This window comes from Rhinatrema bivittatum, chromosome 11 (assembly GCF_901001135.1).
Source record: "Rhinatrema bivittatum chromosome 11, aRhiBiv1.1, whole genome shotgun sequence".
NCBI classification, from domain to species: Eukaryota; Metazoa; Chordata; class Amphibia; order Gymnophiona; family Rhinatrematidae; genus Rhinatrema; species Rhinatrema bivittatum.
Genome location: NC_042625.1, coordinates 48,736,316 through 48,750,424, shown reverse-complemented (window position 1 = coordinate 48,750,424; position 14,109 = coordinate 48,736,316). Strand labels below are relative to the sequence as shown.

At 45.5% G+C, this 14,109-nt stretch overlaps 1 protein-coding gene across 3 annotated transcripts in view; it reads right to left on the bottom strand.

Moving 5' to 3' along the window:
• The window catches only part of LOC115100518 (protein HIRA), a 105,546-nt gene that overhangs the window by 22,457 nt on the left and 68,980 nt on the right, over positions 1 to 14,109 (bottom strand). For all 3 annotated transcript variants that reach the window (XM_029618993.1, XM_029618994.1, XM_029618995.1), the window contains 3 exons: positions 5,461 to 5,609; positions 3,606 to 3,767; positions 3,462 to 3,520 (listed from right to left, as the gene is read on the bottom strand). In XM_029618993.1, the coding sequence (XP_029474853.1) occupies positions 3,462 to 3,520; positions 3,606 to 3,767; positions 5,461 to 5,609 (370 nt within the window). The remainder of the gene's footprint in view (positions 1 to 3,461; positions 3,521 to 3,605; positions 3,768 to 5,460; positions 5,610 to 14,109) is intronic.

The following is a 14,109-nucleotide window of genomic DNA, read 5'->3' as shown; positions in this document are numbered from 1 at the left end:
CGGATCCAGTGGGTATAGAGCTTCTAATGCTCATCCCATTCCATTTCCATTTTTTCCATTTATTAAAATTTGTTAAACGTCTAACACAAAAAGGTCTATGCGATTTACAACATACATATATAGTATCATTAACAACATGACAAAAAAAAACAACAACACATCAAGTTTCATAGAAACCACAGTCTCAACAATATTATGTAAACACATAATACTATTGTATTCAGACAAAGATAAATCCTAAATCATATCTAAAAAAGGTATAAAAATCTGTCACAGTCACAGATTCTAGAAAATACTAAAGACCTGATGGAGCAGAAAATCTTTCAAAAGCCTCTTGAATTTCTTTACATTATCCAAAGAACGCAGCTCAAAAAGAATGAGATTCCATAAAGATGGAGCAACAATTGAAAACGATTTCTCTCTCGTACAGAATAGACGAGCTTGCCGCACAGAAGGAATATTAAGCAAGTTTAGTTGAGAAGATCTCAAACCTCTAGTTGGTTTATAAATACGCAGCAATGCATTTGCCCAATGAGAACCATCCAGACTAAAAAGCTTAAACACGATCATTACAATTTTAAATTCAATGTGTTCATGCACAGGTAACCAATTTAATTTACAAAGGATTGGTGAAATATGTTCGATCCGTTTCGTATGAGAAACAAACCGGGCAGTAGCATTTAGTAAAATTTGCATAGGTTGCAGCGTGATCTTGGGTAACCCAATAAACAAGAACCCTATAAACAGATTGTTACAATAATCTAGATGTGGAAACATTATAGAACAGTCAGAAAATCATGATCATAGAAAAGATGCCTTAAACCAGCGATCAAACGAAGCTTAAAAAAAACAGTTTTGATGACAGCTCTAACCTGTGGTTTAAAGGACAAGGACGCGTCAAGCAAAATTCCCAGACTCTTTAAGGGCTTAGTAATAGAGAATGAAATATTGTCAATCACAATGAACTCTTGGATCAGATTTAACATGAGGAGAATGAATTAACAATATTTCGGTTTTCTTAGTATTCAAGGATAATTTGTTTTGTTTTAACCAATGCTTTATCGAATCAATACACAGTTGAAGCAGATCTACAGTTTCTTGCCAAGACTTCTGCACCTTGATATAAAACTGTATATCGTCGGCATACAGTTTATATCCGTCCGTAATAATGGCCAACAATTTTGTGATAGGGGCAAGATATACATTGAATAATGTGGCCGATAAAGCCGACCCTTGTGGGACCCTGTTTTTAACTGTTGTGGGGCAGAAGATTGTTGATTCAGCCTGAATACTTGGTTCCGGTCAGTAAGATAGCTCTTAAACCAGGAAAAAACTACACCTGTTATATCGCATTCACAAAGGCAGTATAATAAAATCTCATGATCAATAGAATCAAAAGCAGAAGAAATATCTAATGATACCAAAAGAAACTGATGTCCCTGATCTAATCTATGTTTAATAGAATTGATCAATGATATAAGAAGAAGCTCAGTACTTAAGCCTCGTCGAAAACCAAATTGATGCGGATTTAATACTTCATTATTTTCAAGAAATTCTGCCAGTTGTTTGAGGACAGCATCTTCAATAATTTTTGCAATAAGCGGAAGAGAAGAAATCTGTCTGTAATTGGCTGGATTATTAGCATCTAAATTCGATTTTTTTAACAATGGTTTTACCACCGCAGTTTTTAATAAATCAGGCATTACTCTGGTCACAAGAGAAGAGTTCACTATATGAGAAATTGAATTTTTGACAATTCCACTATAAGACGAAATTGAATTTTTGACGATTCCAGGTCAATCAACCCCTGGATGGCTTCCAGTACTGGAAAGAAACAAGAAGCTTTCCAATGGGGTTCTTCTTTGGTTCAGTCATAGAATCGGACCCAGGGACTCTCACTGTCTTGAGGCTCTGGGAAACCAAGGCCGGCAATTCATCTCTATGAAATAATTGCAAAGTGGTTCGATACGTTTCAACCAAGGAGAAATTACCCCTTTTTCCATGGGGTCCAGACCGTCCTCTTCATCTGAGCCATCTGGATCCCTACCAGGGATGCCTTTGATAAGGCGAGGCATGCCTCGAGATCTGCCGATAGGACTGGGAGAGGAAGGGTCTACCAGCTGAGGTTCCACCTGGAAAGGGACGAGCGAGGTAGTAGACTGTGCTTGTACAAAGGCTTGAAGAGCCTAGAAAAATTCCACCCAAAAGGAAGCAGCAGGGTCCATGCCTAGCCCAGGAGTTACTGGGGTAGAAGCCACTGAATTTCCCTCTCTCATGGATGACTAGTTAAGGGAGTATTCAAATCTGTGGTACTTCCAGTTAAGGTTGTGGTTAACTCATCCTCGGAATTGGGAGAGCTTGGCTTAGCAAAGTCCTGAGAGGCCAACTCTCCTTGGGCTTCCTCACAATGATGACATAAATTGGAATCCAGGTCAGAATGTGCAGCCCTAATATGACAAGCAGCACAGAGAGAAAGGCACTTATATTTCTTGGCTACTGGTGGCATTGGCGGTGGTAACTGTGTGTTCTATTGGCTCGCACTTAAAAATTTCTATGCGCACGGATTTTGCACGGTGACGCGCACACACAGTGCGTTCCCGGCTGTTCCTGGTTCTGCGCTTAGATGTTGTGGGCGTATGTACACGTGCAACATCACGCGAGTGCATAGAGCCAATGCACTGCGCATACCGACATACCATGCGGGCAATACGGCATGCAAGATGGCGCGGCTGGAGCGTACCACGCAGTGTGCTGACCAAGCCTAAAGTGTAGCCAAGCCCACCGGGGGCCGCTTAACCTGCTTGGAAGTCCACTTCCCCTTATCCCAACGGGATTGGGAACATTGTCGGTATGGCGCGCCAAGCAAGGAAACCAGAGGAAGTCTTACCAAACCCCTCCAAACACCTCTGATCAGGAGGTAAATCCTCCTCCTCTTTTTTTTTTAAACTCACCTGGGCTCAGCGCCTACCAGCTGAGTACAAAGACGGTCTCCAGCTGCTGGGGAAGAGGGCTTTGGCCATCACTGTCGCGCTTGGCTTCCTGCACCCGCTGCCTTTCAGCTGCTTCAGCAGCAAAGTCCATGCCGGGAACAGGCTACCGGACCAAGGCACACCTCTGAGGGATCTCGGAAATCGCCTCAGGAATTCTCAACTGGGGGAGGGACCTTTAGGTATCACCTTAGGAGCATGGGGCTCAGTATTCTTTCAATTTAAAAGTAGAATTTCTCCTTCCAAAAAGTACAGCAATCCCATAAGGATAGGCCTGTCCACCATCTGCTGGAGACGGAAAATACTGGAGGGCTGAGGTCACTGCAATGGTGTATGTAGGGTGAGGTCAGCTTTGAAATCTGACTTTGTCTCCATCTGCTGGCAGGGGAGCATAACCCATTGGTCTTGAGTCCATCTGGCTACATGCTAGGAAAGGCTTCTATCATCACAATTAGCATGGACTAATTTCCTTACCTGATAAAACAGTTTGGAGAGACTCATCTTTTACCACCACTGATTGCTTCTGGACATCCCTGGAAGAAAGTGAAAGGACAGGAACACTATGACATCATTTCAGTGACAGATGGTATTATTGTACATACCTGACCACATACTCACCAGACAGACAGCGTGGCAGCGGCAGTCAGAGCCATCACAAAGGATCCTGTGCAATGTAAGGTGGAAATGGGTGAGGGGAGGATGAGAGCTGGAAGCAGGCGACGCCCGCAGCCTGAGAATACCGAAAGAGTGCGTTTCTCACAGGCCACGCATACCACGTCACTGGAAAGACAAGTGGAGCTCCTCAGATTACAGTGAGATGTACCAGAGGAGAAGCATTCTGTACAATCAGATCTCAACATAAGGCCAGACTACCGATCCCTTCTCCTAAACTAACCAAACTTACATCCACAAAAAAACGTTCCCTCATCATAGCAGGAACCAAAATGTGGAACAGTATGCCCACTGATCTGCGCCAAGAACCCTGCCACCGAAAATTTAAGCAGAACTTAAAAACTTGGCTGTTTCGAAAGGCCTTCCTCTGAAAGATGTAAATTATGCAATTACTTACCTCGCTTCTCAACTTACTCTTGACTCTTATGTACTGCCTTACCTTTCCCTTTCCCACCTACTCCCATTCCTCTCATTACTCATATATATTTGATATGTATACTTCTAGTTTTTGCTGTTAATTTAGCACATTACTTATTCCTCTGATGTTTATTGTAAAGCCTTTGGCTGAATTACTTTTTGCTGTAAACCGAGGTGATGAGTATTACGTTCCGCGGTATATAAAAAACTATAAATAAATAAATAAATAAATAAATACTGTAGAGTCGCACTCACAAGGGATGGGGCAAAGCTTTAATCATTCAAATAGGCTTCTGTCTTCCTCCTGACTTCTAATGAACTTTACTGACTTTTTATTAAATCAGCAATTCTGATGGACTGTAGGTGGCACCTGAGGGTTTAGGGCAGAGTCAGTCAAAACTTCTTTGTCTTCATCTGCTGGAGGGGAGGGAAAACCCAGGAGTCTGGACAGATCCAGGTACGTACAGGGAATGGACTTTACTGACTTTTTATTAAATCAACTGCAACTATTAGCCGAGGGCTGAAGGCAAAAAACCCTCTAATGTTGCCTTGGGCAGGAAGTTAAATTGTGGCTCTCAAGGTATCAAAGACGGAGTATGTGGGTGAAGGGTTCTAATCCCACCTCTGCTACTGTTTTCCTGCAGTACTGGGCATGTCAGAATCCTTTCCGGTATATTATGCAAATGTTGGGTGTTTCTCCCCAGGTAATGTTGCACATCATGTCTGGTCTCGTGAAGTGCCAATCAGGTGTCTATGCCAGCATTTTCCAACTCTATCCTAGGGGCACGCCCAATCTATCAGGTTTTTAGGATATCTGCAATGAATATACATGAAACTTATTTGCATTCACTGGAGGCCCAGAGTATGCAAATCAATATCATGCATATTCATTGTGGCAATCCTGAAAACCCAACTGGATGTGTGCTCCCAGGAGAGAGTTGGGAAACACTCTTCTATGCTACAGTTCTGAAGCTGTCCAAGGATACTATCCCGGAATCGGTGTATCCAGCTCTTTAAAGACATTTTTGTAGATTCTGGAGTTTCGCTTGAAGAAAGTTTGGACTCTTTCTGCTGAACAGATATAAGGTCAATTGCTCCTATCCGCAGCAGAGTCTGAGCATGATTTTATGACTTCATCTATGAACATTTTATTTGTTAGCATTATGCGGTTCACCCACTATTTAAGTTATTACGGTGTGTGAGAGCACTAACCACTACATATTAATCTGTCCTGGACAAATTTAAGAGCTCTCTTCCCGCTCCTGGAATGATGCTGTGCCTTCACGGTCTCTGCAATCAGTTCCCACAGGTGAATGCATTAATGCTTCTCTGGTGCTAACTTTGGGATGCACTTTTGATAAAAGCAAATGTATACTCTTCTTACCTGCTGCCAGCAGCAGTGAGGATTCGACCTGTGAGCACAGTTTCCCACTCCTTGCCTTCCCGGTTACACTTTAACCTGCTCAGCTTACAGCCGCCTACTGTGGTCACTTCATTCTCCACCTCTATATACATGGAAGGGTCGGAGCATATCTGCAAAGGAAAGAAGACCCACAGCTTTAAAAGGGGCAAAAGTAAGGCCAGTTCAGCCCTCCGAGACCCAAAGATAAGAGCACAACACAAGAAATGAGACTTCAGATGGGAACTATAGACCATCAGCATGAGCTCAGCATAGAAAAACCATCAATACAACAATGAAAGAACATTTAAGTTTCCAAAACCTTCTGCCCCAGTTCCAATCACAAAGCAGCTCAAAGGGAACTCTGAAACAGAAAGTAAGGCTCATGGACCTTCCCAGGTGGTCAGCAAAGCGCGATATCACCAGGCAGCACCGTATGACTGAGCTCTCTGGGAGGGGTGGGGACAGGGCCATATCTACAATACCTGAACAAAATCCACTTTGAAGTGGCTGAAAGGAAAATTGGTTCTTACCTGCTAATTTTTGTTTCTGAATTACCACAGATCAGTCCAGACGAGTGGGTTTATGCATCTCTACCAGCAGTTAGAGGCAGAGAACAAAAACTTTGAGGCTCTGCTACATAACAGAGAGTGCCACCTGCAGTTCCTCAGTATTGACCTGTACCCAACCCAAGATTTCTAACTTAACAAACCACAATAAATCTTGGGCAAACAGAAACTTACAAGTTGGATCCCCCTGAAAACTAGGCCCACTTGAATTAACACAAAAAAAAAACCATGTACCCAACTATGTACATTGCTCATTAATCTGAGTATCATATGCCAGCTCCATCAGCTTAGCCAGCTCCAGAAGCGAGGAAGTCTTTCGTCAGAAGGGGACAGGTCTCCGGACTGATCTCAGGTACTTCAGGAATGAAAATTAGCAAGTAAGAGCCAATTGTCCTTTCCTGTTCATACCTCAGATCAGTCCAGATGAGTGGGATGTACCTAAGCCCCTCTATTCTCGGTGGGAACTCAAAAGACCTGTGCGCAATACACTCTCCCCAAACTTTGCCTCTCCTAGAGCCCGCACATCTAAGCAGTAATGTTTGGTAAAAGTGTGACGAGATCACATCATCACATGACAAATCTCCTGCAGAGAAAGCAGCTGACACTCCGCCCACAAGATTGCCTAAACCCTAGTGGAATGAGCTCTCAACCCCTCCGGCATCAATTGGCTCTTACAAACGTAAGCCGAAGCTATCATCTCTTTTAACCATCATGCAATAGTGCCCTTGGAAGCCTCATTTCCCTTCTTTACTCCACTAAACTGGACATACGGATGGTCAGACCTCCGAAAGGCATTTGTCATCTTGAGATATTGCAAAAGAATTCGACGCACATCCAATAAGTGAAGCTCCCTAGCCATCGGAGAATCGGCTGTCAAATTTGGAAAGGCCAGTAGGTCAACAAACCTGGTTAAAGGTGAAAAGAGGACACTACCTTAGGAAAAAAGTAAGAAACCACATGTAAAGAATCCCCATCCTCTGAAAAGCGCAGGAAAGGGTCCCTACACAACAATGCTTGCAGCTCAGATATACACCTAGCTGAACAGATGCCACCAGGAAAACAGTCTTCAGGGTTAAATCCTTCAACGATGCCCTCCGCATTTTTATTTATTTATATACCGACATTCGATCTGAGATATCACATCGGTTTACATTCAGGTACTGTAGGTATTTCCCTATCCCCAGAGGGCTCACAATCTAAGTTTGTACCTGAGGCAATGTAGGGTAAAGTGACTTGGCCCAAGGTCACAAGGAGCGACAGCGGGACTTGAACCCTGGTCTCCTGGTTCATAGCCCACTGCTCTAACCACTAGGCTATTCCTCCTCCTCCAAGTTCAAAGGGAGAGCCACACAGAACCCGAAGAACCAAATTCAGATTCCATGCCAGACAGATCTTCTGCACCAGAGGGCGCAGATGCTTTGTCCCTTTTAGGAAACGAACCACATCCGGATGAGACACCAGAGGTCTTCCCTGAATCCTACCATGAAGGGACCCCAAGGCTACTACCTAGACCTGAAGGGAATTATAGGCCAGCCCCTTAGCCACACTACTCTGCAAAAAGGCCAGGATCTGCGGGATGTCCATCTTTAAAGGCTGCACCTTGTTCTGCAAACACCAGGATTCGAAAACCCTCCATACCTGTACATAAGCCATTGAAGTGAAAGGTCTCCTCGCCTGAAGCAAAGTCACAATTACAGGCTCCGAATAATCTTTACGGAGTCGCTGCCTCTCAAAAGCCAAGCCGCTAGAAAGAAGTGATCCTCCCAGTCTGAAAATATGGGTCCCTGCTTCTGCTAACTCCTCCCACTCCCCTGGGTCCAGATGCTGTCTCTGAGTAAGTCCACCTGCACACTGTTCACTCCGGCCACATGAGAAGCACCTAGTCTCACCAGATGTTTCTCTGCCTACACAAAAGGAAAATTGGTTCTTACCTGCTAATTTTCATTCCTGTAGTACCATGGATTAGTCCAGACCCTGTGTTATGTCACCAATCCAGCAGAGGGAGACATAGAAATATTCTACTGACTCTGACGTATACCCTGGGATGCCACCCGCAGTCCATTAGCATTGAACGATATCAAAGCAGAAATGTAACTAATAAAATACTAACTAGCTATCTAAACGCTATAACATACTTCCAACTCACAAATCCTAAATGGAAGCAGAATCCCCCCCCCAAAAAATCTTGGGAATAAACAAGAAACATTAAGAAAAATAGACAGCATGAAAAGCGGTTCAGAAACCAAAACAGTGAACGAGCGGACTCTCTGAAAAGATAATTGCCATACACAGACATAAAATGGCAGGCATCTGGACTGATCCATGGTACTACAGGAACGAAAATTAGCAGGTAAGAAACTAATTTTCCTTTCCCTGTACGTACCTGGATCAGTCCAGACCCTGGGATGTACCAGAGCTGATTTACTTGGGGTGGGACCCAGAGAGTCCAGCTCTCCGAAGGCTGCCGAACTTGGAACCTGGACATCTAAACGGTAATGATGAGCAAAAGTGTGCAACGACTTCCAAGTCGCTGCCTTACAAATCTCCTGAGGAGAAACTAGTTGACATTCCACCCAGGACGTAGCTTGCGACCTAGTGGAATGAGCTCTCAAACTTCAGGAAGATCTCGACGAGCCAGAAGATAAGCTGATCGAATTGTCTCTTTTAACCAACGAGCAATCGTAGCCTTGGAAACATTATGACCCTTACGAGGGCCACTCCACAAAACAAACAAATGATCAGACAATCGAAAATTGTTGGTAACTTCAAGATAACATAACAGTGCCCGTCGCACATCCAATTTCTTAAGATCCTTAGAGGAAGGATCCAAACGATCTAAACATGGAAAAGCAGGAAGCTCTATTGACTGATTTAAATGAAAAGAAGATACTACCTTGGGTAAAAAAGATGGTACAGTCCGTAATGAAATTCCCGTATCGGAAATTCTAAGAAAAGGCTCTCTGCAAGACAAGGCCTGTAACTCCGAAATTCCAAGAGCTGAGGAGATGGCCACAAGAAAAACCGCCTTCAACGTAAGATATTTTAAAGTCGCCTGTTTAAGGGGTTCAAAGGGGGCCGCATACAGAGCCCTAAGAACCAAATTCAAACTCCAAGCAAGACAAGGGTTCCGGAACGGAGAACGTAGATGTTGTGCGCCTTTGAGAAAACTCGCTACATCCGGATGCGCGGCCAAGGATAATCCCTGAACCTTACCCTGAAAACATCCAAGCGCTGCAACTTGGACACGTAAGGAACTGCAGGACAAACCTTTCGCTAAACCATTTTGTAAAAAGGATAAAATATCTGATACAGAAGAGTGAACCAGATCTAATTGATGCTCAGTACACCATGACTCAAAAACCTTCCACACCCTCGCATCTGCCAAAGATATAGAAGGTTTACGAGAACGTAATAAAGTAGTTACCACAGCATCTCAGTAACCTTTGTTATTTAACCAACACCTCTCAAAAGCCATGCCGCTAGAGAGAAGCGTTCGACCTCTTCCAAGCAAACCGGACCCCGAGACAAAAGGCACAGTAGATCCCGAAACTGCAGGGGACCGTCCAGCGCTAGACTGACCAAGTCTGCGAACCACGGACGGCGTGGCCACTCTGGAGCCATTAAAACAACGTCGACTTGCTGAACCTCTATCCGACACAGGACCATGCCGATCAGAGGCCAGGGTGGAAACACAGAGAAGAGCATCCTTTGGCCAAGGAAGTACCAGAGTGTCTACTCCTTCCGATCCTCTTTCCCTCCTGCGGCTGAAGAACAGAGGGGCTTTGGAATTCTGAAATGTGGCCATCTGTTGCATATCAACTGATAGACTTCCTCGCACAGTTCCCACTCGCCTGGGTCGAGATGATGCCGACTGAGAAAGTCGGCTTGAACGTTGTCTACCCGGGCAATGTGTGAAGCTGCAATGCTGAGCAGATGTTGTTCCGCCCAGGCGATCAGTTGTTGAACTTCCTGTGCTACCAGGAAGTTTCGGGTTCCTCTCTGGCGGTTGATGTACGCTACCATGGTCGCATTGTCGGAAAGAATCCGTACTGACTTCCCGCATGGGAGAGGTTGAAGAGCGATCAAGGCTAAGCGTACCGCTCTGGTCTCTAACTGACTGATCGACCACTACGCTTCCTCTTCGGACCACTGACCTTGAACAGATGTTTTCTGACATACTGCTCCCAAGCCTGAAAGACTGGCATCGGTAGCGACCACAGTCCATTCCGGAATCTCTAGAGGTACTCCCCGCTGTAGATTTGCCGGCTGTAACCACCAATCCAGACTGAATCAAGCCGTCTCTGTAAGGGGAAGGTGATATAGTTCCGAAACCGGATTCCAGCGTGAAAGCAATGCAGACTGAAGTGGCCTCTTATGCGCAAAGGCCCAAGGAACCAATTCCAGAGTAGAGGTCATTGAGCCTAAGATTGTCAAGTAATCCCATACACATGGTATAGGAATAGACAGCAAGTCTCGGATTTGCATTTGAAGCTTGAGAAGGCAATGTTCCAGAAGGAACACTTTCCCTTGACAAGTGTCGAACAGTGCACCCAAAAACTCCAGAGACTGGGAAGGGACTAGGTGACTCTTGTCCTTGATGATCACCCAGCCTACAGACTGCAAAAGGTCGATGACCCTTTTGATTGTAGAGCGACAAAGAGATTCCGACTTCGCTCGAATTAACCAGTCGTCCAGGTACGGATGTACCAACAGGCCCTCCCTTCCTGAGCTGTGCGGCCACCACAATCATTACCTTGGTAAATGTTCTGGGAGCTGTGGCTAACCCAAATGGGAGAGCCCTGAATTGATAATGCTGTCCTAGAATGCAACACCTGAGAAACTACCACAGACTGCAGAGTTAGGCACATCCACCTCTGCTGGGAGACAGAGAAATACTGATGGACTGCAGGTGGCACCCCAGGATATATGTCAGAGTCAGTAGAATGTTTCTCTGCCTCCCTCTGCTGGATTGGTGACATAACCCAGGGTCTGGACTGATCCAGGTACATACAGGGAACAGTTCTTGCACCTCTAGCACCACTAGACGACTCTTCAAACCAACCTGGTGATTGATGAATGCTACTGTCATCGCATTGTCTGAGAATACTTGCACCGACATATCCCAAACCAGCGAAAGAAATGCCAACAAGGCCTTGCGCACTGCTCTGGTCTCCAGTCGATTGATAGACCAAGTCGCCTCCTCCAGCGACCACTAACCCTGGGTTGATTTTCCTTGACAAATCGCCCCCCATCCAGAGAAGCTGGGATCCGTAGTCATTAGTACCCAGTCGTACATCTCCAAATCCATTCCCTTCTCCAGTTTAATCCGAGACAGCCACCACAAAGACCGGACCTGGCATCCTCTGGCAACAGTAAAGGAAGCTGAAATTCTTCTGACAGCGGATTCCAATGGGATAACAGAGCCCCCTGCAGAGGAGCATGTGAGCAAAATCCCTTGGCACTTCCAGCGTAGATGACATGGAACCCAGGACCTGCAGGTAATCCCAGACCCTGGGCATTGACAGGTTCAGAATCTGACTCTGCGACTTGAGGACTCTCTCTGTACTCAGAAACACCTTCCCTAGCCGGGTACCAAAGCATGCTCCCAGATACTCCAAAGACTGGGTCGGCCTCAGATGACTTTTTGCTAGGTTCGTAATCCAGCCCAACGACTCCAGAAGCTGGACTGAGTGACCACACTCCACCTCAGACTTCACCCGTATCAGCCAATTATCCAGGTATGGGTGTACCAAGATACCTTCCTTCGTGAGTGCCGCTGCCACTACCACCATCACCTTTGTGAATGTGGGCGGTGCCATCACCAACTCAAAGGGCAGAGATCGAAACTGGAAATGTTCTCCCAGAACAATGAACCTCAGAAACCTCTGGTATTTGGTTCAAATGGGGATATGAAGATAGGCTTCTGACAAGTCCAACGACGCTTTGCTGCTATCACTGTGCGCGTCTCCATCCGAAAACGTGGTACCCGGAGGGCAGCATTTACCTTCTGCAGATTGAGAATGGGCTGAAAGGCCCCCTCTTTCTTGGCACCACGAAGTACACTGAATAGCTGCCCTGCCCCCTCTCCTAAAGACCAAGACAAGAGGATCAGTGAACACCAGGAATTCTTTATTCTGCACAAAACATCATAAAAAGCCCGACTCAGGCCGAGTTTCGCTCCTTGAGCTGCTTCAGGGGCTATTGTATGTAATTCCGGTGGTTTGTCGCCATACAGCAGTTCAGTTTCTTTATAAATGTTTAAACAATTGCCACCACCATTTAAATGCCGACGCAGACACTTCAGCGACTAGTTCCGTTTCATCCGGACAAGAATTCTGCCGAATCGATACCAGCCTTCAAGCGGTCAAAGCCATCAAAATTACAGCCAGCTGTATAAAGAGTTTGAACTGCTGTATGGAGACAAACCACCAGCATTACATACAATAGCAATTGCTGCCGCTGAATATCTTCACTTCATCAGGCGAGCCCTCTCAAGGGCCAGATCGTAAGACAGAATCGAGTCAAAGTCTCGTGAAGGACCAGTCCCTGCTGTAGCAGGTCCCTGGGCAGTGGGAGGCACAGGGGGGTCTCCACCAGAAGTCTCTGCATGTCCGCATACCATGGACACCTGGGCCAATCTAGAGCTACTAGTAGGACTAATCCCCTGTGGCACTCGATTCCACGAATAACCCTGTCCAGGAGGGGCCATGGAGGGAAGGCGTATAGCAGCTCCTTTTCCGGCCAGGTCTGAATGACAGCGTTGATCCCCAGGGTCAACTGATCTCTTCTGCGACTAAAGAATCAGGGAGCTTTCACATTGTGAGATGCGGCCAACAGGTCGATGAAAACTTTGTCCAACAACGCCCACTCTCATGGATCCCGACACTCCCTGTTTAGAACATCTGCTCTGATGTTGTCTTTTCCTGCGATGTGGGTGGCTGAGATCATCTTAGATGTATTTCCGCCCATTCCATAAGGAGGTCTATCGCCTGTGACATTTTCTGGCCCTTGGTTCCACCCTGGCGGTTGATGTAGACTACTGTTGTTGCATTGTCCGACATTACGTTGACCGCTTGACCCTAGAGTATGTGGCTGAACTGTAGACACACCAATCTGACTGCTCGGGCTTCCAGGCAGTTGATGTTCCAGAGCACCTCTTCCTTGGTCCAACGCCGCAGGCTCTCAGTTCCTGACAGTGATCTCCCCAATCCCGGAGGCTCACATCTGTTGTGAGGACCAGCCAGTTCAGAGGGGACAGGGGTATACCCCTGCCCAGATGAACTTCCTGCAGCCACCACTGGAGCTGAGAGCATACTTCCATTGGTAAATGGAGGTGAATCGAATAATTGAGACAGTGGGTTCCAACGTGACAGCAGGGAGCACTGAAGTGGTCGCATGTGTGCCCTCGCCCACAGCACTACTTCCAGGGTTGCCACCATCAACCAAAATGATAAAGGGGATGGAACACCTCCCCTATGAGGAAAGGCTGAAGAGATTAGGGCTGTTCAGCTTGGAGAAGAGACGGTTGAGAGGGGATATGATACAGGTCTTTAAGATCATGAGAGGTCTTGAACAAGTAGATGTGAATCGATTATTTACACTTTCGAATAATAGAAGGACTAGGGGGCATCCATGAAGTTAGCAAGTAGCACATTTAAGACTAATCGGAGATATTTCTTTTCCACTCAACGCACAATAAAGCTCTGGAATTTGTTTGCCAGAGGATGTGGTTAGTGCAGTTAGTGTAGCTGGGTTCAAAAAAGGTTTGGATGAATGGGATGGGGTGATTGTACAATTGATAAACTGGTCAATCATGGTTAAGTACTGTTTTATCTAGAAGTTTGCGGTTACTACTAAGGCATACTTCTTGTTCTGGTTAATGCTTTATGTTTTTTGTATCCTCATGTGTTATATTACTTTCTGCATTGATTGACAATAAAATCTTTAAATACAAAAAAAAAAAAAAAAAAGGTTTGGATAAGTTCTTGGAGGAGAAGTCCATTAACGGCTATTAATCAAGTTTAGTTAGGGAATAGCCACGGCTATTAATTGCATCAGTAGCATG